The sequence below is a fragment of the Salvia splendens genome, chromosome 8 (genome assembly GCF_004379255.2).
Source record: "Salvia splendens isolate huo1 chromosome 8, SspV2, whole genome shotgun sequence".
NCBI lineage: Eukaryota > Viridiplantae > Streptophyta > Magnoliopsida > Lamiales > Lamiaceae > Salvia > Salvia splendens.
The window spans coordinates 10566533-10590581 of record NC_056039.1 but is presented as its reverse complement, the minus strand read 5'-3'; the positions used below and the strand labels follow the sequence as shown (position 1 = coordinate 10590581).

Sequence of the window (24049 nt, the reverse complement as noted above, 5' to 3'; positions counted from 1 at the left end):
CTGTAATCGAACCCCCAGCACCGAAAGAGAGAAGAAAAAACACCCCAAAGTTTCACGAAAAAATCCAGTAAAAAACTGCAGATTATGGGGAAAGATCTGAGCGACGATCAAGTTTCATCAATGAAGGAGGCTTTCACCCTGTTCGACACCGACGGCGACGGCAAGATCGCGCCGTCGGAACTCGGAATCCTCATGCGCTCGCTCGGCGGAAACCCTACGCAGGCGCAGCTAAATTCGATCATCGCCGAGGAGAAGCTCGCCGCGCCGTTCGACTTCTCTCGGTTCCTTGACCTCATGTCCAAGCATTTGAAGCCGGAGCCCTTCGATCGCCAGCTACGCGACGCCTTTAAGGTGCTCGACAAGGACGGAACCGGATGCGTCGTTGTTTCAGATCTCAGACACATTCTCACCAGCATCGGAGAGAAATTGGAGCCTGCGGAGTTCGATGAGTGGATCCGCGAGGTGGATATCGGATCCGATGGCAAGATCCGTTACGAGGACTTCATCGCGCGCATGGTAGCTAAGTGAGGAGGCGTTTTTCCAGGCCGTTGAGGTTTTATTTTCACCATTTATGTTGCTATTTGCAATGTGTTTTTGATATTGTTTCGTTCTTATTTATGTTATGTGGAAATCGAATTCAGCGCTTGGTGATACTGGAAATTGTATCGGGTTTTTTAGGGTTAGATGTTTATTGATATTGAAGAGTGCAGACCATCATGAGTCGTAATTAGTCAAAATCGAAATAGTGGGGACTGTGTCATCGATACTAAACAACTACTATAAGCTTAGTCCAAAGATAAAAGCTTTTATCGGTATCAATTGCATATATGAGAAGAACTTATAGGGATTTAATGAAAGAAGTGAATGATAGTAAGTGATTAGGCTATCTCATACACCCCAGTTTTTCATTTAATCGTTGATTTAGGTGCTAAAGTTTAATTTACTTCTACGATAGATATACAGACAGTTGGTTGGATCTGAGTATGAGAAATGCAAAGGGAAAACAGAATTTATTGATCTAATTTTCTTTGAATTTCTGTCTCCACAGTGGCAGTTGAAGAAACTTTATATTGATTTATTTTGTTTGTCAGTCATGAAGTAAGAGTAAATGATCTTGCAGAAAGATGGTTTTGTGGTTTTACTCAATAAAAAGGCGAAAGACTCTGTGTGTCATTTCCAAATCGAATACTAGCTCCAGGCTGACCATAAGAATGTGAAAGTAGTCAAAACAAAGACACACCCAAGACAACTGGCACTTTTGTGCTGTCCAGCCATACTAAGAGCTCTCTCACTGACTTGTTCAAGAAACAAAGTAATATTCACCTATTTGCATCCCTTGTCATGTGCATAATTTGTACTTATTGCTTAATCAACCATTCATGTCCATATCCTTCATATTTCTATAAGGTGGATATTGAGTTCTCATATTCTATAAGCATTTGTTAAATTAGTGATGTTATTTAAATTGTGTCCATGTTGTGTGTATCACATTATCAGCATGTACCAGTCTTAGAGAACCATGTATTGATGTTTCTGAAGTGCATGTTCTTGTCAAGAAAGATGTCAAAAAAAAGATACTAATTGTTGTGGAGGTGCTTATGCGTTGCTCGACCTAAAGGACTAAATAAACAAAAATCATGGGAATCTTGTTACATTCATGGGTTTGATAATGATAACTCCCAAGCTATGCTATGGGAGCATTGCAAACATCTTTCATCTTCAAAACAACTTCCCTAGAAATATCTAACAGTGATCTGTCATTAGTAATAGTAATCACTAAAATCCCTCTTGGAAACTAATATTATCCCTTATTGTCCCTCTTTTACCCTTATTTTTACTCCCATTTATGATAATATTTGTGTGTGGCATTAATATGATTATATTTTCCTCTATTTTTCCTATGTTTTCCACCCTAGAGAACACGAGGTAAAAAAAGGTGGGGGCCACTAAATTGGGACAAAATTCACCAATATTTTCTAATCCCTTATTTTCGTATGATAAATTTGCAACTAGGGAGAACACCCCCTAATATTAAGAAATGTGATGTGTTGTCAAAAAATGTAAACACCCATCAAGAAAACTAACGCAACCAAGAGAAAGTTTGCACTTATAAGTCAGTGGAGTACGATATTTTTCCTCTTAGTTTCCACTGATTATCTGTCCTTGGAGATTCTCTTCTCAGTGTTCACTAGATGAGTTACCCCAAAGATAAGTACTAGTACTAGTTTGGCGATATACTCGTTGCACTAAAATAGGAAATACAACTTAAGGTGTTACGGTGTTAATAGTATTTTCTAGATATTTTGGCGATATACTCTTATATCTTGATAATATCCTGTCATACTATGTATTAACTATTAACCAATATGAGCTCAGTCATTCTTCATCTGGAAAATAAAATATTAAATGGAAGCCAGTTTGATTGCTTGATCAAAGTGGGGTCTGTATTTGCTGTGATGTTATCTGGTTCCGCTAATGTAAACTTAAAAGCAATATATGTATTTGATATGCGCCATATTTGAGTGAAAGTTGGGGTGATGCCATACTTGTTATTGTATTTATGTATGTTTTGGTTGCAGGTGAATGACATTCTGGTTGTGCTATGCGTTTGACTTGAAGCAGGAGGCTGTGTGTTTTATTCAGCGTAGACTGGTGTTTTGATGTGCTGTTGTACATCTTTGTAACTTAATTACTATGGTGTTTGTGGAAGTTGGCATGATTTAACTTCAACATGTGTTAAAACCGATGACATTCAGAAATACTCTGTAGCTCTTCTTGGCTGCGGGCAGTATCTAGTGTTTGCTGAATCTGTGAATAGCGGATTAGCATCTGAATCTTGGCATCAGTGCTTGTTTTAATTTTTTTTCATTGTTCGTTTCTCGTTTTTATACATGCTGAGTAAAGGTTAATAAATCAGTGGTGACACCATATTACTAGTACTATAATTTATCAAGATCTAGAACAGATTGGCACTATAGGTTAAACTAGGCCTGCTTAACCGGTTCTCCGGTTCTTGGGTACCCGGAACTGGAACTGACTAGGTAATTGAGGAACCGGGACCAGAAAACCGGTTCCGATACTGGTTCTTATGTTTTAAAAAATTCCAGTTCCAGTTCTTACCTGAAAGTTCGGAACCGAATAATGCATCAATTTTAGATTTTATAAAATTTAAATTTAAATTAATATACTAGACTAAGGATATTTCATTTGTTCTATTAGAGCATCCGCAGCCACAAGCGGATCCAGGTGGGGTCGGGCGGGGTCGGCCGACCCCACCACCTGCCCCGGAGTGCACCGGAAAACTACTTTCTTCGGCCTCCGACCCTACGGCGTTCACGTCTCCGCCCCCACCTCACGTCCTCACGTCGTGTAAGATGATGAGGAGACTGATCAGAGAGAAAGGAAGGAAGTGAGGCAGCCGGATGGGTAGACTGTTGTCGAGAACTAAGGAGTTGTTGGAGGGGAAGAGTCCTTCCGCGGTGTTTGTTTTCGAAGAGAAAGAGGAATGTATTGGATAGGGATGTCAATGTAACCCGAACCCGCGGGCCGGCCCGAATAACCCGATAAAAATACTGGGTTAGGGTTGTAATTTCGCAGCCCGAATTTAAAATCGGGCCATTCGGGCTGACCCATTCGGGTTGTCGGGTTAGGCGGGCTGACCCATTCGGGTTACGGGTCGGCCCGTCGGGTTGAAGGCTTCTGCACGGTGAGCAGTTTTTGTAACGGTCATAACTTTCTCTACAAAGCTCCGATTGAGGCGTACAATATATCCACGCGAAGCTCTTTCGAAGACGAAGAGAATGATATGTATTAGAGGTTTATCAGACTTCAAAATCGCGAGAAACATTGACTCAAACAAGGCTGCTGCACATCCACATATTTTGTGTACATTTTCTAATCATTTTATATCATTTCTCAACAAATATGTAAACATACCAAAATATAGAAATATAATCAAAATCATCCAAGACAACCCTCTAAAACCATGCAAAATCCAAATACGTCAACCGACTATACAAGATCACGAAAAAAATCACTATGTGGTTCATGAATTCATAAATACTAGTATATAAAAGCTTTCTTTTAGTATATTTCCAATATAATAGTGCAAAGTGTTTTAACGTCGCTTCGTTATTGAATTATGCGTACTTTGATGATTTTTAAAATAAAGATAAATTATTATTTGGCTTATTTACAGCTGGAATAAATTAAATTTAACCAATCATAATTCAAGAAAACTTAGAGTTACTCCAATTAGCTAGCATTTTATAATTCACTCTTTAACAATTCAAAATATTTTTGTTACATCTACGATGCACCTCTCACGTTATGAAAATTTTATTCAATTTTCTACGAATTGATTTATGTTTGAATTTTGAAACAAAGTGTTGATTTATGTTTTAAATACATAAACATAAACATACTATTGATAGATATTTTGTAAATAATTATTTAATGAATAAGTTATTTAAATTTAAATATCTTAATCTTTTTTAAAATATTAAATAAAATTAAAAATACGCATTCCATTGTTGAATGATTAATTAAAAATATGTATATAGTTAAAGAAAATTTAAAATACGTATTATTTTTTTGAAAATATTAAAAGAATTAAAAATACGCATTGGCCCGAATAACCCGGTGGGTTAGCCCGAAACCCGAAGGGTTAGGGTTAGGGCCGAACTTTTATAACCCGAAAAAATCATAACCCGAATAGCCCGTACCCGAATGGCCCGACAACCCGAACGGGTTGGCCCGAACCCGAACGGGTTGGCCCGATTGACATCCCTAGTATTGGAGATGTCATTATTGTTTTCTCATCCCTATATTCACTCGTGAATTAGAATAAACCGGCATCAATAAACTTAACTAAATTTAAAGGATTAAATATCTTAAATATGTTATCTAATTGTAAAATGGGCTTTGAAATATTTTTCTTTATTTGAATTAATTCTTAGAAGTCCATTAAAAATATATTCTCATCTTAAAATATCAATTAATGTTATAGTAATATTTTTTTACAGTATATCGAAATCAACATATCTAAATTAACCACCTACTTATATAAAGTAAATATTTCTTAATTTCTTATACTCTTAGTTTTATAATTTAAATTTTCAACCTTATTATTCATATTCAATTTTTTAAATCTTTAAAAATTTGGTATGTTACAGAAAAATTATGCTATGTGTATGTCATTTTTTTTGTCAAAATACGTAGTATAACATAATTGTTCTCTCTTACTTTATTATTTATTTGCATTTTCGTTTTATCTAAGATCATATTTTATTCTTTCTTCAGTTAGCTCCATAAACGTCTTTTTCTTAAATTCTGTATCCAAAAGAAGCGTCTCGCTTATAACGGGACGAAGAAAGTGGAGTATGTTGTTTTAAGATTATCGATACTCGCATGAATTATTTATATTAAAAAATATATTTATAAAAATAATTAATTTAAATAATTATTTTTAATAAATATTTACTATCTTGTTCGACCCCACGATATTTTGTTCCTGGATCCGCCATTGTCCGCAGCGGTGCTAGCTGGGACGAACAGCGTCCGTGCCGTTGGTGCGGCACCGCTGCTGCACTCTTGCCGCTGGCACGGCGCTGCTCGATACATCGAGCACGTCCGTACCGCTGAGCAGGCTGACGTAGCGCGTTCTGATCGACCAACGGCAAAGCCGATGGCATTTTTTATTTTTCTTTATTTTTTTAAAAAAATTGAATTTAATTTAAAAAATCAGTTTTAAATTTAAAAAAATATTTTCCCACTTCCCAATAAATTATATCCGTTTTCTCCCCACTTTTAATTTATTTTTCAATTTTTCTCCCAAAATTCACATTTTCATCTATAAATACCCTCACTTCCACACCAAAAATTTCACATCACACTACACAATTCTCATCTAAATTCTCTCATCTTCTTTTATCAATTCTCAATCTTTCACTCTTACAAAAAAAATGTCCGGCTCCGGCGATCACCCCTCCGACTCCTGCGGTTGGAACGGTTGGAACAACGAATGGTTCGGTTCACAACCATTCTCTAGTCCGGAAATGCAATTTTCGGCCCCTCCTCAAACCCAAGGTTCTCAAGTTCCGGGTGGCTACCGGCCTTACCCAATGAACGACCAAGATGCCTCCGATGGGCGATACGGGTGGGCACCCGAACCCTGATCGGGAGGGAGCGGCAGCTCTCAAACTCCTCCTACTACTCCTACTCCTCGTGGTGTCCGCACCCCGTACACTCCGGCGGAGATGGATCAATTATTCAAAGCCTATTTGATTATCTCCGAAGATCCGGAGATAGGCACGAACCAAAGCGGGGATAGGTTTTGGTGGCGCGTCTCTCGCCGGTATAATGAAAACCGCCCGACTGGAACCATCGAGCGCAATGAGAGTATGGTGCGCAATGCCATACTCAGAGCCAACGAAGAAATCCAAAAGTTCCAGGTGTATTACCTCCAGGAAGAGCGGTCGGTGGGGAGCGGCAAGAGAGAGCTCGACATCATCAGTTCATCAGTACCGCATTGGCGACCTACCAATCCCTAAATTACAAACCGTTCAAGTACCTCAGCGCTTGGCAGGAGGTGCGTGTGCATCCGAAGTATAGGGGAGACATATCATCCTCCTCCAGCTCCTCCAGCAAACGGTCGAGGTCGGTATCCCTATCTAACGCCGGCGAGGATGAGGTGGCCGCCAGCTTGCCGGAGCTAACTTGGATAGCCCCGACGCCGGCCCGAGCAGTTCCTGACTCCGGCCGCCAGGAAAGAAGAAGGCGACGGCCAACCGCCGTCGCGCAGCGACTCCATCCGCCCCCACTCCCTTTGTGCCACCTCAACCCCCCACCAACTCGTTGGGGACCATTTTGGCCCAACTCAATTTGGTCGATAGGTCAAATATGACCCCCGAGCAACTTGATTCACATTTGGCAATGATACGGGGTCTCCGAAGAACATTGGGGATTGGGCCAGAGGAATAGTCTTCCACGGGGATATTTTTTAGCCTTTAATTATGTATTTTTTATTTCTTAGGATTTTAATTATGTCTTTTTATATTTTAGGATTTTAATTATGTAATTTTTACTTTTTTGGATTTTATATATGTAATTGTTAATTTTTATGATTTTAGTTATGTAATTTTTAATTTTTTTGTAATTTGTAGTAGTATTCCAGGTATTTTTAATGCATTTTAATATTATGGAAATGTTTTTATTTAAATTGAATAATAGAATGGTGGGACCCTTGAACATGTCCTTGCGGAAGAGCATGGATGTGGGTGTTATGCTCTTGCCTAAGAGTAGGGAGTAAAAAAGTAATACAAGTTAGTCCGGATCCATATCTGTGCTCTTTGGCAAGAGCCCAGATGGGGATGCTTCCTATTAGCAAAAGTGATTACTACCTTTGCAAAAAAGACTATTTTTTTCCCTTTTGTGATCCATCTTCAATCATTCGTACCTTATTATTTGTTGTGTTGATTTTAGGTGTTAGAATTTTTAGGTATTTATTGAATTATTATTTTTAGGTATTAGAATATTGGATGATGAAAATTGGTATCTTGTTGATTTGAATTTTTTTTGTGTGTTTTTATTTGAATTTTTAGATATTAATTGCTATATTTCTAGATGTTCAATTATTAAAAAAAATAAAATTAAAACTACAAATCAATTCTGGTTTCGAACCGGAACCGACCGGATCCAGTTCGAATTCTGGTAATTCATGAAAATTTATAGCCGGATAGAATCGGAACCGACCGGTTAAGCATGCCTAGGTTAAACCTTATTAAATTCTCATATTTGCATCTAGTTATAAATGCTTAAACAATCAAATTAATTAATTTATTTTTCTTTTTCGACTAATCCAAATGACATAATTTTGTTTTTGAAAAATTAAAATTAAAAATAAATATTCCATACTCCAATCGTCCCATAAAATAAGGCTTTGAGGCAACATGGGTATTACAACGAAATTGGTAAAGTATCTAGAGCATCCACAGCGGTGCTCTTCCGCAAGAGCAGGAGCTGTGCCGATGGCGCAGCGAGAGACGTGCTCGCCGCTGCGTTCTTGCCGAAGAGCATCGTCCTTGCCGATGAGCAGGAGACGTGGCATTTTCTGGTTGGCCAACGACAATGCTATTGAATTTTTTTTAATTCGAATTTTTTTTTGAAAATTCAGATTTAAATAAAAAAATCCAACCTCCCAATAAAATATAGCAGCTTTTTTTCCACTTTTAATTTATTTTTCATTATTTTTACCCTAAAATTCACATTTTCATCCATAAATACCCCTCATTTCAATCCAAAAAATCACACTAAACCAAACAACTCTCTCAATCTCATTTCGTCTCAATTCTCTCACCCTTTCTTTCTTGCAAACATGTCAAGTGAATATCCCTCCAGCTCCCGCGGATGGAACCACGATTGGTTCGGCGGTTCGTCATCCGCCTCGCCGTATACGAATTTTTCACACACTCCTCTTACCCAAGACTCGCAAATTTCGGATGGCTATCGACCTTACCCGGTGGACATGCAAGATGCCCGCGATGGGCAATACAGGTGGACACATTTCATGAACGAAGGGAATATTTTTCAAAGAATATATACATTTCATTAGTGTCACCTGATATTTTGAAATTCCATGATTTGCACCGCTCACAAATAATAAATTCTTTACCAAACAACCAACACATGACATACAACTAGGGATGTCATCCAAGCCCATTAGCGCAGTTGGTCATGGGGGCGGATATGGCGCCATCCTGGAGGTCTTGAGTTCGACTCCTGGATGACGCGACTTTGGGATTAATTTCCCTGTGGGCCTGTTCAAGGTTGTTTCCTTGGGGCTTGGCAAACTTTCGAGCCTGGACGCGTCTGAGGGTGGCGGGTAGTCTACGAGCCAACATTGGCTAGTTCACGGGCTGAACCCGTCGGAGGGAAGCTAAGTATTCGAGCCACGAGGGGCTGTATTGGGCTAGCTCGAACTCCTATGTATGAAAAAAAACTAGGGATGTCAATCGGACCAACCCTACTCGAGTTGCGGGTCAATCGGGTGCGGGCTAACCGGGTTGAGATTTTTTCGGGTTATAAAAGTTCAACCCTAACCCTAAACGTTCGGGTTTCGAGCTGGCCCAGCGAGTTAATCGGGTTGCTACCGATAAAATTAACATGCGATCAATCCAATAAATAATGTCGAAAATTAATTATTTATAAAATAAAAATATTTAATTATGATAAATTTGAGATATATACTTGAACTCAAACACAAACATGATCAAATACTAATATTTAACATTTATATAAAATAAAACATAAATTTAAATATTTAAAGCATGTTTTAAAACATGTTTTATAAATTTAAATATTTATTAATGAGTTAGAAGTTTCTAATTTATTTATTTATTATCATATTAATAAAAATTTAATATATAATTTATATATTTAATACTCCCTCCGTCCCAAGGAAGATGACCCCTTCCTTGGGCGGCACGGAGTTTTATGCAATTTTATTTTGTGTGTTGAGTGGAGAGAGTAAAGTAAGAGAGAGGGAATAAAGTAGAGATAAATGTGTTTCCATTTATAGAAATGGGTCATCTTGGATGGGACAAACAAAAAAGGAAAGTGGGTCATCTTTAATGGGACAGAGTCTATATTATAAAAATAATCAATGAAAGTGTCCAATTAGGAGTCAAACAAATAGAACAATAGAAATTTTATCGGGTTTTCGGGTCAGTCCATCGGGTTTTCGGATCTGACCCTAACGGGTTGCGGGTTAATCGAGTGCGGGCTAATCGGGTTGTAATTTTATCTGGCTAGAAATTTTCAACTTTAACCCAATAAATTTGGCGGGTTATTCGGGTCAGCCCACGGGTTGTAGGCTGGATTGACATCCATACGTACAACTATCCGGATTTTATTATTCATTGGTGCTAGTATCATTTGAGTTGTGATGTGAAAAAGTAAACTGAGAGAGAGAGAGGGAGGAAGAGTCAAGCGAGAGAGAAATGGCGGATGCTGCAGTGGAGTTCCTGCTGAACAATCTCAAAGAGCTTTTGCTGTACCACTCTCATCTCTTCACTGATACTAAGAAGCAGATCGAGAGTTTGGACACAGATCTCCGGCTATTCAACGCTTTTCTCAAGGATTCGATGAGAAAGCGGAGAAAGGATGATCGGACAAAGGAGCTTGTTAGAAACATTCGAGATGTTGTATATGAAGTGGAAGATGTGATCGACGCTTTCATTACTCAGGCCATGGAGAAAAAGTCAACCTCCGCTTTCCTCAAATTTTGGAAGCCTTCGGTTAATCTCCAAGACGTTGGCAGAAAGGTCGTGGAGGTCAGAGAGAAGGTCGACAAAGCCAGGGTTGACTTCGCCAACCTCTCCGTCCACGATCAAGACGACAATGAAAAATCTGAGGTCACTTTCCCTCTCCTCTCTTCCTTATCTTGCAAATTTTATTGCGTATATAAATAAACTCAAATTTCATATATCTGAGTGACATGGTAAAGCAACATTTAGGGGAAATATAAGAACATATCCTAGCAAATTTGAGTCAAACAAGACCTATTTGAGTGTAAAATGGGCTTTGGGATGATAACTTTATTAATAATTAGTAGTAGTAATTGTAATGAATTAATAATATTGAAGATGGGCACATATTTAGATTGAAGATTGCAAGTTCGAATAAATTAGGTTTTCATATACTAATATTAAACTAATGATGTGAGTTAACTTACGCATATTTCTAAATAGTTTAACTAATTTGACAAATAATCAATTGAAATTCATATTCCAACAAGTTTAAGTAAATTACTAGTATTAATCATATTTTTAATAATTTTTTATATTATAATATAACATGATTTAATAGTATAAGTAGATAAATTAAATAAATTACTGAAAGTAGTGGGGGTTAATGTGTCATTCAAGTAAATATGTAAAGATTGTAAAAGTATAAAAACAAGTTAAATAGGAAATATTCTTTTGGGTTTCCATTTGGGGTAAATAGTTGAAGTAAAATTAGTGTTTGATTTGACTTGAAACTTTTGAAATAGGCTCGGCCGCCAAGGCTGAAAGACGTTGTGGGATTCGAAGACGTGACAAAGGAACTAATAGAGCGTCTGACGGGAGATACGGACTATTTTGATGTGGTTTCTGTTATTGGTATGTTTGGACTAGGCAAGACAACGTTGGCATGGAAGATTTTCAACTATCCGGAGATACTCTACAAGTTCCCTGTCCGGATATGGCTTCCTATTTCTCAGGAGTTCTCTGATAAGGACATCTTTCTAGACATTCTCAAAGAGTTCATTACTATAGATGATGATCTCCGTCAGAAAGACAGATTGCAATTAGCCGTTATAGTCGCTGACTATCTTTCGAAAGCAAGTTTCTTGATCGTCTTTGATGATGTGTGGAGTCCGTCTGATTGGGATAGACTCAAAGTTGCTATGCCTCAGAACAATAACAAGGGTAAAGTACTGATCACTAGTCGTATGGAGGATGTTGGCGCGTCTGCTAGCTGTCCACGACACCCCACCAAGTTGCGTTTCTTTACTCAAGATGAAAGTTGGGAGCTGCTCCGCTTGGAGGCCCTCCACAAGCTGGACTGCCCTACCGAATTGGAAAATGTCGGCCACCTGATTGCAAAAGGTTGTGGGGGACTTCCTCTTGCAATAGTCGTCATTGGAGGCATCCTTTCCGCAAAATTCTCAGCCAATGTAACTGAAATGAGAAAAGCGTGGGATAAAGTGTCCACGCGGGTGAATACATACCTTAGTGAGAATGATCCTGCGAATCGCATGAATAAGTTTATATCCCTAAGTTATGATAGATTGCCTAACCACTTACGCGCGTGCTTTCTTTATTTGGGAGTGTTTCCTGAAGATTATGAGATCACGGTTTCAAGATTGATCCGGATGTGGATTGGAGAAGGATTCATACAACAAAACAATGCCTACAGCTTGGAAGAGACTGGAGAGATGTATCTGGAGGATCTTATCAATAGAAACTTGGTCACAATCGAAAAGCTTAAACCTAATGGTAAGGTCAAAACATGCCGGATTCATGATGCCTTGCGCGATTTCTGCAGAACTGAAGCTGGAAAAGAAAATGAAAATCTCTTCCAAGAAATCAAGTGTAACAATGGGACTTGGGCACCTCCAGTTGCTGACTTACACCACTATCGACGTCTCTCTGTTCATTCTAACTGCTTGGACTTCATTGCTTTAAAACCTTCGGGTCATCGTGTCCGCTCATTTGTCTGTTTTTGCAAAGATGAGCTGACATTGTCGGCGGATCACATTCCAAACCTCTTGGGAGCTTTCAAACTTCTCAGAGTCTTGGATGTCAAACTCATCAAACTCATCAAAATTACCAATGAGATGTACCAGTTGGTTCATGTGAGGTATATTGCCTTGTCGACCGATATGTCTACCCTTCCTTCGAAATTCAGCCAGCTTTGGAATTTACAGACTCTTATAGTCGACACAACATCTCGCACTCTTGAAGTTAAAGCAGATATATGGAGATTGACTCAGCTAAGGCATTTCAAGACAAATGCGTCTGCTAGCTTACCCAAGCCGAGTAAGAATAGTAAACATGGCGCAGAGCTTCAAACACTCAGCACAATCTCAGAGGAGAGCTGCACAGCAGAGCTTCTTGAACATGCTTCCAATCTGAAGAAATTAGGCATTCGTGGGCGACTAGCCTTGCTTCTTGAAGGAAAGATTGGCTCCTTTGATAGCGTGGGGAAAATGAAATCTGTTGAACAGCTGAAACTAGTGAATGATGTGCATCCTAATCCACCTATCGATGGTCAACTACGTTGCCTTCCTCAGCCTTATCAATTCCCTTCTAAGCTTAAGAGCCTCACACTCGTTGGGACTTTCCTCACTTGGAATTTCATGTCTGTCCTTGGGTTGCTGGAGACTTTGGAGGTGTTGAAGCTAAAACATAAGGCATTTATGGGGAATACCTGGAGTGCAACTGATGGAGGTTTTCGACATCTTGAATTCTTGCACATTGAGCAGACGGATTTAGCTGTTTGGGAGGCTTCATCGCATCATTTCCCTAGACTCAGAGGCCTTGTGCTTAAGAACTGTGAGAAGCTTATTGCCATTCCGATTGGGCTGGCTGATGTAGCAAGCTTCCAGATGTTGGAGTTGTTCGTTTGTAAACCTGCAGCTGCGTCTGCCAATAAAATTCAAGAGGCCAAGAAGAAGAAGGCACATGATGTATTCAAGCTCTCCATTTTTCCACCTACTGATTGATCAATCTTAACAGGTAACTTATCTTTTCAACTCTTGAGACCAACCGAATCTTTTGCATTTTACATTTTACATTTTAATCTTCTTATCAGTTGGCACAATAATGTAATTAAAAAATCATTTATAATTTCTTTGTCACCTCTGAGAATTTTGAGTTTGCAGGGGTACCAATACCATGCTATGCTACAGCCTGGTTTGCTTGAAGAATTTAGTGATGGACTTTAATCTGTTTCAAGTCCAAAATGTTGCACTTATCTTGTTCATTTGAATTTGATTATCTGTGTTGAACTTGGTTGTGTTTGATGAAATCTCTTTTTATTTTGTGTTAGCAGATGATTGTTGTTCCTCATTTCTCATCATACTTTAGTTGAGCATCATAAGAATGAAAACTGATCTGTGATTTAGTATATGAGAGCTTGCAAGCATGATATTTGAATAGAAAAGAAACTGCGGCAAGAATGTAACAATAATCATGCAAACTAAACTCACTGACACAAAAATCATAGCATCTGAATTTCCAACTCAACTTTACACTTTTCCAAGGAAGCTAAAACAAACTAAAAAAACAATTTTAAAAACAAGCTACTATAAAGTTTCAAACAAAAACAACGTTTGTATGATGCGAGGATATCAGATTGAATGAAACATCCTAATCTTCAACCACATCTCAAGGAATTGAAACTAAATCATTTGTTGAAAATCAAAATACAGGGTACTAGGAATGCTGAGCAAAACTTGATTCTAACATTCTACGAGATTCGTTAAATGAGAAACTGTAGACACTTTTGAACAAAGTAGTTGTGAAATGAAATGCACATCACAAGATACAGAATTATCAAAATACGAATATTTTATATAGACACTTAACCCATGGGTTGGGATTGGATTGGATTGGATTGGATTGGATTAAAAGAGGATGAGTGAAACAATTATCCACTCAATAAAAGGCCAGGCTTTGTGTTGAATTCCATCATAATAAGAGATATTGGTCTCAAACTCGAATTAAGAAAAAAAAAATAGAAGCCCATCATATCAAAGGTATGGTCTCAAACCCTACATTTATAAACACACCCCAACACTTAATCTCGCCTCCCGCCGTCGCGCTTCATTCCTCAGGTATCGATCTCATCGGCTGTCTTAATTTGATGTGATGCTATCTCCAAAAGGTTTAATTCTCTCCTTCTGCGTCTTTTTGCTGTTCTATCAGAACAAAGAAGCACCGAGTGAATTATGGCGTTCGCAGCTATGAAACCAACAAAGCTAGGGCTAGAGGAGCCCCAGGAGCAGGTTCACAAGATCCGGATTACCCTTTCTTCCAAGAACGTAAAGAATTTGGAGAAAGGTACAGTTTTTTGTTGCAATTCGTAATTTTTGTGTATACTGCTCTGTTTCAACGATGATGACATATTCAATTTGTTATTATCCGTATGTATTCACTAATGTAGAGATCATCTGTTTTATTATATACTAGTACTTACGTTACTAGGGCTTAAGCCTCTAGATAGGAATTCGCTTAGAGAAAGGTTTGATTTTTTTTTTGATTGATACATTATAGATGGTCAGAATTGAACCCATGAACTCGGTCTCTTTTCAAGAGGTGAAGAAGTTTGTCTATTGTGTTATTTTTGGTGTGCTATATATTTGTATTTTACTATGGACACTGAACTCTTAGCTTCATCAATCTTATTAGTATGTCTATGACTTTATATATCTTGTTTCATCGCTGAAGATATTTTAATTGATAAACAATTCCGTTGATGATGAGTGGTGCTTACAGTGTGTGCCGACCTGGTACGTGGTGCCAAGGACAAAAGGCTCAGAGTCAAGGGACCAGTGAGGATACCCACTAAGGTTCTCAAGATTACTACTAGGAAGTCTCCCTGTGGTGAAGGTAAAAACTTTTTTCCCATTGTCTTGAATTTCTGTTGAATGCATAATTTCACTTGGAATTTGAATGTTTATTTTGTCCCTTTAGGGGAATATACTTTTACGTGCTCATTTTTGTGGGTTTTTAGGCTTTGTATAATGTGGGCAGCTCTCCATTTTCTCATTTTAGTCCTCTAAAATTAGATCATCACCTAGAGTGAATCTTTTCATGAAATCAAATTTTGTTAGTCCGGTAAAACTTTTATTCTAGAAATGTGGCTTTCTTCACTTTGAAATGATTACACAATCTATAGTCTACTTTTCAATAGTGCAAATTGGATGATTTTACTTTTCATTGGAATATTTGAATCACTTTCCTGAGATGTCCTTGTGAATTGTGGTTAGTGATTGAATGTAGTATATCTTGATATGATTGGCTAACTATCTTGATTTTGTTTATTTAGGTACCAACACCTTTGATAGGTTTGAGCTTAGAGTTCACAAGCGAGTGATCGACCTTTTCAGCTCCCCCGACGTTGTGAAGCAAATTACCTCAATTACCATAGAACCTGGTGTAGAGGTTGAGGTTACAATAGCAGATTCATAGATTATCTTGTTTGCCTATTTCTGCTTTTTGTCATTATTTTTCGAGCTTGAAATTCTTGGGGAGATATAATGGGGCAAGTTTGTCATACGTGTTCTTTTAGCTGTTTCAATTTTGAATTACCAAGACTGCTTTCTATTTATTTTGAGTACTTTTGAATATTGAGATATTGAATTTAGTTAATGTGAAAGCACTGGAAACTAGTTGATCTTGAAGGTTACCTTGTATAGTAGTAGGCTTTTAGAATGGATAGTGAATTGAATGTTATTCTTTATCTCTATATCTAGGCTTTCATGAATTTTATTGTAAAATTTTCAGCCACAAATACTGTCATTCTATTCAATTGTATAAGTTTAATCTATTTCGTTTTAAATATTTTTTTCCTAAAAAACATAAATGAGAGATAATCTTCTAACATGTCATGTCAAGATTCCACTGGATAACGGTTTTATTGCTCTCAGTGTTATAAAATAATTGTATCTGCCTATAGAGATCATTCGAATTAATTGTATAGATACTCGATTCCTCTTTACTCCCAATTGAATAGAAATATAAAACCTCAGAGTTAATTTATCAAAATAATCACTTTTCACATGTAAAAACCAAAAACAGCCACAAAGATAGAATATACTGTATAAAGGAAAAACTACTAGTAGTATTATTTTGTCCTTAATTCAAAATTAAATCTAAGTCAAATCTATACTTGGACTAATAGTATATTAGTTGTGATTTTTTCTTCCAAATAAGGCATCGTGGGACCAAATTTATACTCCGTATTGATTTGAGTTATCTTAGCATGGAGTAATTTATGATAAAACTTATTCTTGGTCGTGAATTAAGTAACTATTTTTGTTTTATCTTTTTATAACTATAGCAGCAAATTTTTAGGTTTAGTGGTATCACATTATACTAGCCAAATTTGATAACAAAAACGTTAATATTGACAGTATAATAAAATAAAATAAAAAAGAATTTTTATAGCTATATCTGTGGGCAGTGGCGAAGCCAGAAATTTTACGATGGGGGACCCAAATTACTGTTAATAGTCATAGGACTTTTCCGATGTTCGTGACATTGGAAGCTCGAAATAATTGATAGTTTCAATTTTTACATAGGTATAACGGATGGAAATGATTATTTTAATGTTTAAATGTCACAATAGCAAATGTCAATGAAAATATAAATTATAACAAATAGAATATAATAATTATTTTTTAAAATTTTTTATTATGAATATAATGATGGAAGAAAACAACTGCAAAATGATAAAGAATTGAAATTAACATAATTAGTGATATAAAAGAGAATAAATAGAAATTATGTTTGAAAAATATAGAAAGCAAAGAGAAACGGAGTATACACATTGTATTGCATAAACACAAGGAAGAATAAAAAAGTTACATTAATAGAAAGAATGAGGAAAATAAATTTTATAAATAGAATTAAAAAGTTGCATAAAGAGACATAATAGTAAAAAAATATAGGAGAAACGTAACAAGTGGGGATCGCCGGGCCTAGTGGACAAGCGACGTGATCTCCAACCAACTGCGCTAACTAATCTACATTTAATTTTGAATTTGTATATAAACGATCCCCCCGAGGGGCCTCAACGTGGCTTCGCCACTGTTTGTGGAAAACTCAAAAGTGCCTTCACACATTTAAATTTGGTTTTTAGAAAGCATAGTATTCCATAATATATGAAAAATTTTACTAAAATAACAAGTGTGTTATTTCGTACACCTAAGCTAAAATCTATGAATAAAATTAAACTTCGAATCCCTCTTCGTGCACTGAATGGCACTGGGATAGAATGTTTATAAGTGTGATTATAGTTAGAGCATCTCCAATCATTTACATTAAATTTAGATCTATTTTAGTGTAAATATCACATCTATACATATATAAAGGGGGAGTTTTGGGGGTATTTATGGAATTATCATTTAAATTTAAATATATAATTTAAATACTATAATCTAGTCATTTAAGAATAAAAACTATTGTATAGACGTTCTAATATTTAAGCATAATCAATGTATCATTCACCTCAATACATAATTCAACCATAATAAGTCAGTACCGTTTACAATTGTATGTAATATATCAATTGTGCAAAAATTGTTTAAAAAAATGATACTCACTACAGTCATGATTCAAATTAAATGTGAATTACACTAATGATAAATTTTCGGTTACACTAATTAAAAAAATGAAACTGCCACCAATAAAATGTGGGTTACACAAATATGAATTATTAAGTAGAGCCTCTATAAATCAGCCATATAACTGCCATCTTACCAGAATTGTATTAATAATGCTTACCCACAAATCTAACCGTTATAAACAGAGAATTAAGGTATCCAAACTTTCCCTAATTTTGGTTCTCTTTATGCGATTCCGCTCCTCAAATTTTGCAGCCAATTTCTCAGTATATATATGCCCTATACTCATCTCGCAACTCCAAATATTCACACATCTTACATTATAATTACTTCCTCCCACGGTAATTACCTTCCCCAAATTGGCAAAATTTCATATATTTAAAGGTATGTTATGGTATCATTTCTAGCTTATATTTCGCTTTCTCATTGCATTTTTTTTGTTGTATCACTGAATTTTCTATGATCATCTATTTTAAGCACTTTTGTGTGTGATTATTATGTTCCTAATATGTGATCTTACCATAGACAAAAAAAAAACAGAAATGATGGAATTTACCTTCCTCTATGATTTACATCCTACCATACTTCTGAGTCATCAAAAGTCCGGTGAGAGAGGAAGGCCAAGAGGCTGTTGTGACTAATAAAAAGAGTGAGTGAAACTGAGACGGAAGATGCCGACGTTAACAGCGAGCTAACATCGGCATTCTAAAGAACCAACTACTAGCAAGAAATCTTCTAGAAACAGGGATGTAAATGGTGTAAATTGTTGAAATTGGCATGGCTCCATACGGGAGAAACAAGGATGGATAATTTCTAGAAATTTGTGTAAATTTTTCTAATTGAATTTTTCTCTTTTCTCTATGCATTAAGTAAACATATGTAACCTATAACATGTTTTCTAAATTTTTCATACCTAACTAAAATTTATTTGCACACCTCAACTTTTAAATATATAAATTTAATTAAAAGTTGCAATGTCACACTTTATTTATACTCAAGTTATATATATTTATGATTTTAAATTTCGTATAATAATATTTATCTTTCCATAAAATTATTTGACAATATAAAGTTAATATGAAGAAAAATCAATTAGCCACGGGGTTGAATATTACAATAAAATAAGATGAGTTTTGGCAATATTTTGAATATTCATGAGTTTTGGGTTAAATTTTTAATATTTAAGAGTTTTGGGTAATGAAATTTTAATATTTTGGGAATAATATTGACTTTATTACTCAATGGTAATTGTTTGAAACGTTCAATATTTTGCATCTAATTTAAATCCATGACTTATAAATCATGTAACGGATTCCATGGCCACAATTGACGTAACCGCTAATGGTGTGGGAATATAATTAAATTTGCCTTAATTTGTAGACAAACATTAATATAAATCATCATTGATGCACAAATCGTGAATCTTGAACTTTCAGTTATAAACTGAATTAACTCTTCCAATTAACTTACAAAATTTAATTTATTTTGATAACTAGCTGTAATAATGATTAACTATTATACAAAATTATTTGGTATATTTTTGTAAGGGGTATTGTAATCACGATTTTATTTATATAGAACGGTGCTAAAAGAGTGAATGAATCAATATCATTTTTATTTAATTACTAATACTAATTTATTTTTATTTTCTTCATAATTGATTTGTTTGTAGCACTATTTAATATTAGCGTCGTTACAAATTGAGAAGTAATGGATACAATTCAAATCAATTGCTATAAATATATGTCATTATTGCATATTAATTGCCAAAAAATAACTCCTATCATCATGACCATTATGCATATTACAATAAAATAACATAAAAAATTTTACCAATAGAAGGAATCAAACGGTTTTAATTTTGCAATCTTTTTTTTATATATAAAATTAACTCCTATATAAGGGAGGAAATTACAAATAAACTCATATACTATAGATAGGAGGAAATTACAACTGATGTCAAGATGGCTCGAACTTGGCACCTCATGCAATAATGTCTAAGCTCCTTGCCGCTAGGACAAAGGCTCTGGACTTTTAATTTTGCAATCATTCTACAATCAATGCTATTATAATTATTATTATAAATATTGTAACACTAGAAGAGAGTAGACGTTTTCATTCTACAATCTTCATTATACTATCAATGCTAATTAACATAGAAATAAGAAGGTTAATTTGTTGAAGCGAAGAGACTCATCTTTTCATATTACCTAATTAATACAAAAATACGTAGAGTCATCAGAAACAAAGCAAATCTCTATAAATACTCATTCGAAAAATAGCTTCTTCCTATCAAAACTTCAACAACAAAAATGATTAATGCTGTAGCCGATGGGTTTTTGAGCAATGCAACTCCATAATGGAGTTACACTGTTTACTAACGTAATTTTTTTCATGGCATCGCATTCCAACGTCAATATTTTTGTTCCCTCATGAAACCGTATAGAAGAAGAGGAGGAGGAAAGAGAAAAAGGTAAGTGAAAGAAAGAAATCTATAGAGAGCAACGACAAACACTCCTCCAGAAGATTTGAATGGTGAGTAAAAGATGAGAAGAGGGATATTGTATGCGGCTTATGCATTCTTATTTCATTGGAAGATTGTATAAAGAGAAGAGGGACATTTCATTGGAAGAATGTATAAAGAGAAGATGGAGATTGCAGGCGGCTTATGTTTCTTTTATTTCATTAGAAGAGTGTCATAATTTAAGGATTTAATTAGGATAATACAATTTTGAAATAGCTAATAAATTTGGAAATAAATTTATACTATAGTATAAAATTGTAATGCCATGATATTTTCATATTTTGACTATACTATTTCGTATATTTTGTTGTAGATGATGATAGATATAAATCAGTTACAATCTATTCTTATGATTATGGAACCATCCCTATAATTATCGAATTCAAATTGTTGTTAGGTTTCAAATTTAGAAACGAAATAATTCTTTAAAATTTGATTAAAGATTACAACGTTGTATTCGTGGATTCAGTTATAATTTGAAAAATAATTATAGAATAATCACTTGAATGACTTGATTTTTAAGTATAATGTCATTAATATCAAAAGCTACATAATATGTATAAATTCCAATGTAACTGTGACTACTTAGTTTGTATATCTCGTTTAGACAAACAATACATATTCTGTGATTATTTTATACTGAATTTTGATTGAGGTTTCAATATCCCCATGATATTAAAGTCTCAACATTGGTGTTGAAGTATTTTATGCAATTATATAAAATCCATAATGATATTTACAGACATTTAATATTGCCATTGATTGGTATTTATAAGTATGAGGAATAACGACCTTTTGTTGTATGAGTATGCGGATTAACCGAAAGGTTGTAAAGTAAATTCTGAGATTATTGCTTCAATGCCTTCCATTTCATTTTTCAAAATTTATTATACATTTATTCGTTACTAATTTCATAGAAATACAATGGCGGAAATTATTGTCATTCATTTTCCAAAATTTGATAACATTTAAGTAATGCTTAGTTTTTAATTTTTGGGAAATTAAAAGGTTTTAAAATTTTTAATAATAGGTGAAGAAGTGAAAAAGTTTTGAGGAGTTATCTTCTATTTTTTGGACTATAAATATATGACATTTGGTAATTTATCCACTCACATATTTTTTTTTCATCACGTTTTTCACTCCCTCCATATTTTCCAATACTCTTCATATTGTTTAACATGAAGTTATGATATTCTTTTTATTTTTTTCTATTATTAAAGTTTGTTTTAACGTGATTAACAACGTAAAATTGAACTAGGACGGAGGGAGAGTTTTATTTATATTTGGCTCATTTGTTGGTCATGATGATTATATTTTAACGTTAAGGGTTTAGGATTTAGGTTTCACGGTTTGAGTTTTTAGTGTTTTAGGGTCACTATATTGCAATGTAATGAAGCTCGACTATGATAAATTATAGTACTAATTTAAATGGATACAGAATACAAAAAGGATTACACACAATTTTGTGATAATATTATTCTGTGTCGGCGCTTTATAATTCAAAATACAATTTTAAAACCGTTTTGAGGTTTGAAAAGCTATCGTCCAACTTTAAAACTTGCAATACTACCAATTTATTTTCGGAATCAAACCTTGATCTTGTGCATTAAAACCTAAGATTATTTCAAATACATTATTTAAATAATGAAGTTACAATTTTATATTCGTGAAGAAAACAAAATTATTTGATTTTTTAGTATAACATCATTGATAAAAGCTATACTATTTTAAATAAGTACATAAGTACTACTCCAAAATAAAATAAATTAACTCAATATATACATGTAAAATAATCATGCATCAAATAATAAATTAATTGAAATGTACATTTTAAAATAAATCTTATCAAATTAGTACTGTAGTACAATGGATTCAACATAAATTCATGGATTAATATAATTAAAAATGTTGATGATTGATTAAGAACGTGATATCATCTCTATATTTTGAATTGTTTCATAATAAAACAAACACAGAATTAGTTAGAACTAATATATTTAAATTTTAAATTGTATAACATATATAAAAGGGGAGTTTTAGAGAAATTTACAAGATTGCCATTTAATTTTAAAAAATTATATTAAATTAATTGTTGCTATTAATTATTTTGAGTTTTGTATGTTTTAGTTATATAACTCAATAGTTAGTATATACAATTCTTTAAATGATGATATTATTTCTAATTTTTTTTAGTTAATTTACAATCTAAAAGGGAACATTTTATAATATCTCACATTAAATTAATATTGTAATTACTATAATTGAAATCTTATTTTACAGGTGACGTAGGTGGGTTCGTTTTTTCTTCTCGGATATAATCAAATGATGTTATTTTAGATGATCCTCATTCATGTATATATGTGAATCAGAGCACTCCAAATTTTTATAGTTTGTAATTAATTATTTTGAGTTTAATATGTTTTAGTTGTATAATTCATAGTTAGCATATGCATTTTTTGTTTATAATTTTTTTATGATGATATTGTGTCTAATTTCATTCAACTAATTTGCAATCTAAAATTAATGTTTTAAAATGTCAATACTTGATATAGTCTCTTCATCATTGTTTTTCATTTCAATTAATCAATTAACAATTTAAAATCGTATGATAAAAAAATATTTCGTCGTGCATCGCACGTGGGTTAAAACTAGTTAAATAATAATTTTACACTAATCATTTACACTAAACTCAAACTTAAAAGAATCTTATCTATAATATCCACTTTTTTTATTCAAAGTTTTTGGAAAAAGAGATTTGGGTTTGTTTTAGTGTAAACCTAATAGCTATATTTACTCAAAAATAAAAATGAGATTGATTTTGGAGTATATTGGAGCCAATTGCCTAATCCATTTTGGGTTTTCGTGTACCTTTGAGCATGGGCGGACGCAGAAAAAGTTGATAGTAAGGGCTGCAAGTAGGAATTTGTTCTTCAGTAGTATTGGCTTGGTAAGATATTAACATGATTTTCCAAAAAATTAAAAATTTATAATTAGAAAATAATAAATAAAAAAATTGGATAGGGCTTAAGGCCATCACATTCCTATCTCAATATCGTCTCATCCCTTAACTATTCATGGGCCCCGCTGCACTTTTTACCCCATCTCTTAACTAAGAGACATCACCTACAACCCTTCATCTCTTAACCATCTCATTCCTTAACTTTTCATTCAATTTCATTTTTTATTTTCAATTAATATTTCATTGAAATATTAAATTAATACTAATAATTCATAAAATCATTAAAAACCACGAAAATTACAATATCTGAAAATACGAAAAATATATAATTGAAATCATAATATTATAATTTATTGAAATCCGCATAATAATGGAAAGAGATGCGGTGATCGTCTAACGATTGCCAAATTTTGCTCAAATGTGCTCCATTAGATCCTCATGGAGTTGGGCGTGGGCGATAGAATCACGTGTCCTTGCCCGAACACACATTCGCTCTTGCAAAGATGCATGCACTCCACTGCGAGGCGGACTACTTGCGGTAGAGCCTCCCGGGGTTTCATGGTCGAACCAATTTTCCGCATTAGGTCCTTCGTCGACGACAATCATGTTGTGCAAGTATTTTTTATGGTGGATAATTTGTGGGAATGATTTGATATTTATAGAAATGATTGGG

At 34.6% G+C, this 24049-nt stretch overlaps 3 protein-coding genes across 3 annotated transcripts; all 3 read left to right on the top strand.

Moving 5' to 3' along the window:
• Positions 1-26: 26 nt before the first annotated feature.
• Positions 27-2845, top strand: LOC121743516 (probable calcium-binding protein CML13). Its single transcript, XM_042136828.1, has 2 exons — positions 27-553; positions 2580-2845. Exon 1 carries the CDS (start codon positions 85-87, stop codon positions 526-528), a length of 444 nt encoding a protein of 147 aa, XP_041992762.1. The 5' UTR covers positions 27-84; the 3' UTR covers positions 529-553; positions 2580-2845.
• A 7088-nt stretch (positions 2846-9933) lies between these two features.
• On the top strand, positions 9934-13592 carry LOC121744851 (putative late blight resistance protein homolog R1A-10). Its single transcript, XM_042138523.1, has 3 exons — positions 9934-10412; positions 11051-13280; positions 13427-13592. Exons 1-2 carry the CDS (start codon positions 9999-10001, stop codon positions 13265-13267), a joined length of 2631 nt encoding a protein of 876 aa, XP_041994457.1. The 5' UTR covers positions 9934-9998; the 3' UTR covers positions 13268-13280; positions 13427-13592.
• A 639-nt stretch (positions 13593-14231) lies between these two features.
• Positions 14232-15949, top strand: LOC121742947 (40S ribosomal protein S20-2-like). The gene is made up of 4 exons (XM_042136095.1): positions 14232-14380; positions 14472-14606; positions 15042-15155; positions 15595-15949. The coding sequence occupies exons 2-4, from the start codon at positions 14495-14497 to the stop codon at positions 15735-15737; spliced, it is 369 nt and encodes a 122-aa protein (XP_041992029.1). The 5' UTR covers positions 14232-14380; positions 14472-14494; the 3' UTR covers positions 15738-15949.
• The last annotated feature ends 8100 nt before the right edge of the window (positions 15950-24049 follow it).

Bases quoted from the DNA above. Each gene is read 5' to 3' on its own strand.
- LOC121743516 (XM_042136828.1), top strand. From the start codon at position 85: ATGGGGAAAGATCTGAGCGACGATCAAGTTTCATCAATGAAGGAGGCT.
- LOC121744851 (XM_042138523.1), top strand. From the start codon at position 9,999: ATGGCGGATGCTGCAGTGGAGTTCCTGCTGAACAATCTCAAAGAGCTT. The intron at 10,413-11,050 runs GTCACTTTCCCT...CTTTTGAAATAG, and splicing joins ACGACAATGAAAAATCTGAG to GCTCGGCCGCCAAGGCTGAA.
- LOC121742947 (XM_042136095.1), top strand. From the start codon at position 14,495: ATGGCGTTCGCAGCTATGAAACCAACAAAGCTAGGGCTAGAGGAGCCC. The intron at 14,607-15,041 runs GTACAGTTTTTT...TGGTGCTTACAG, and splicing joins CGTAAAGAATTTGGAGAAAG to TGTGTGCCGACCTGGTACGT. The intron at 15,156-15,594 runs GTAAAAACTTTT...TTGTTTATTTAG, and splicing joins GAAGTCTCCCTGTGGTGAAG to GTACCAACACCTTTGATAGG.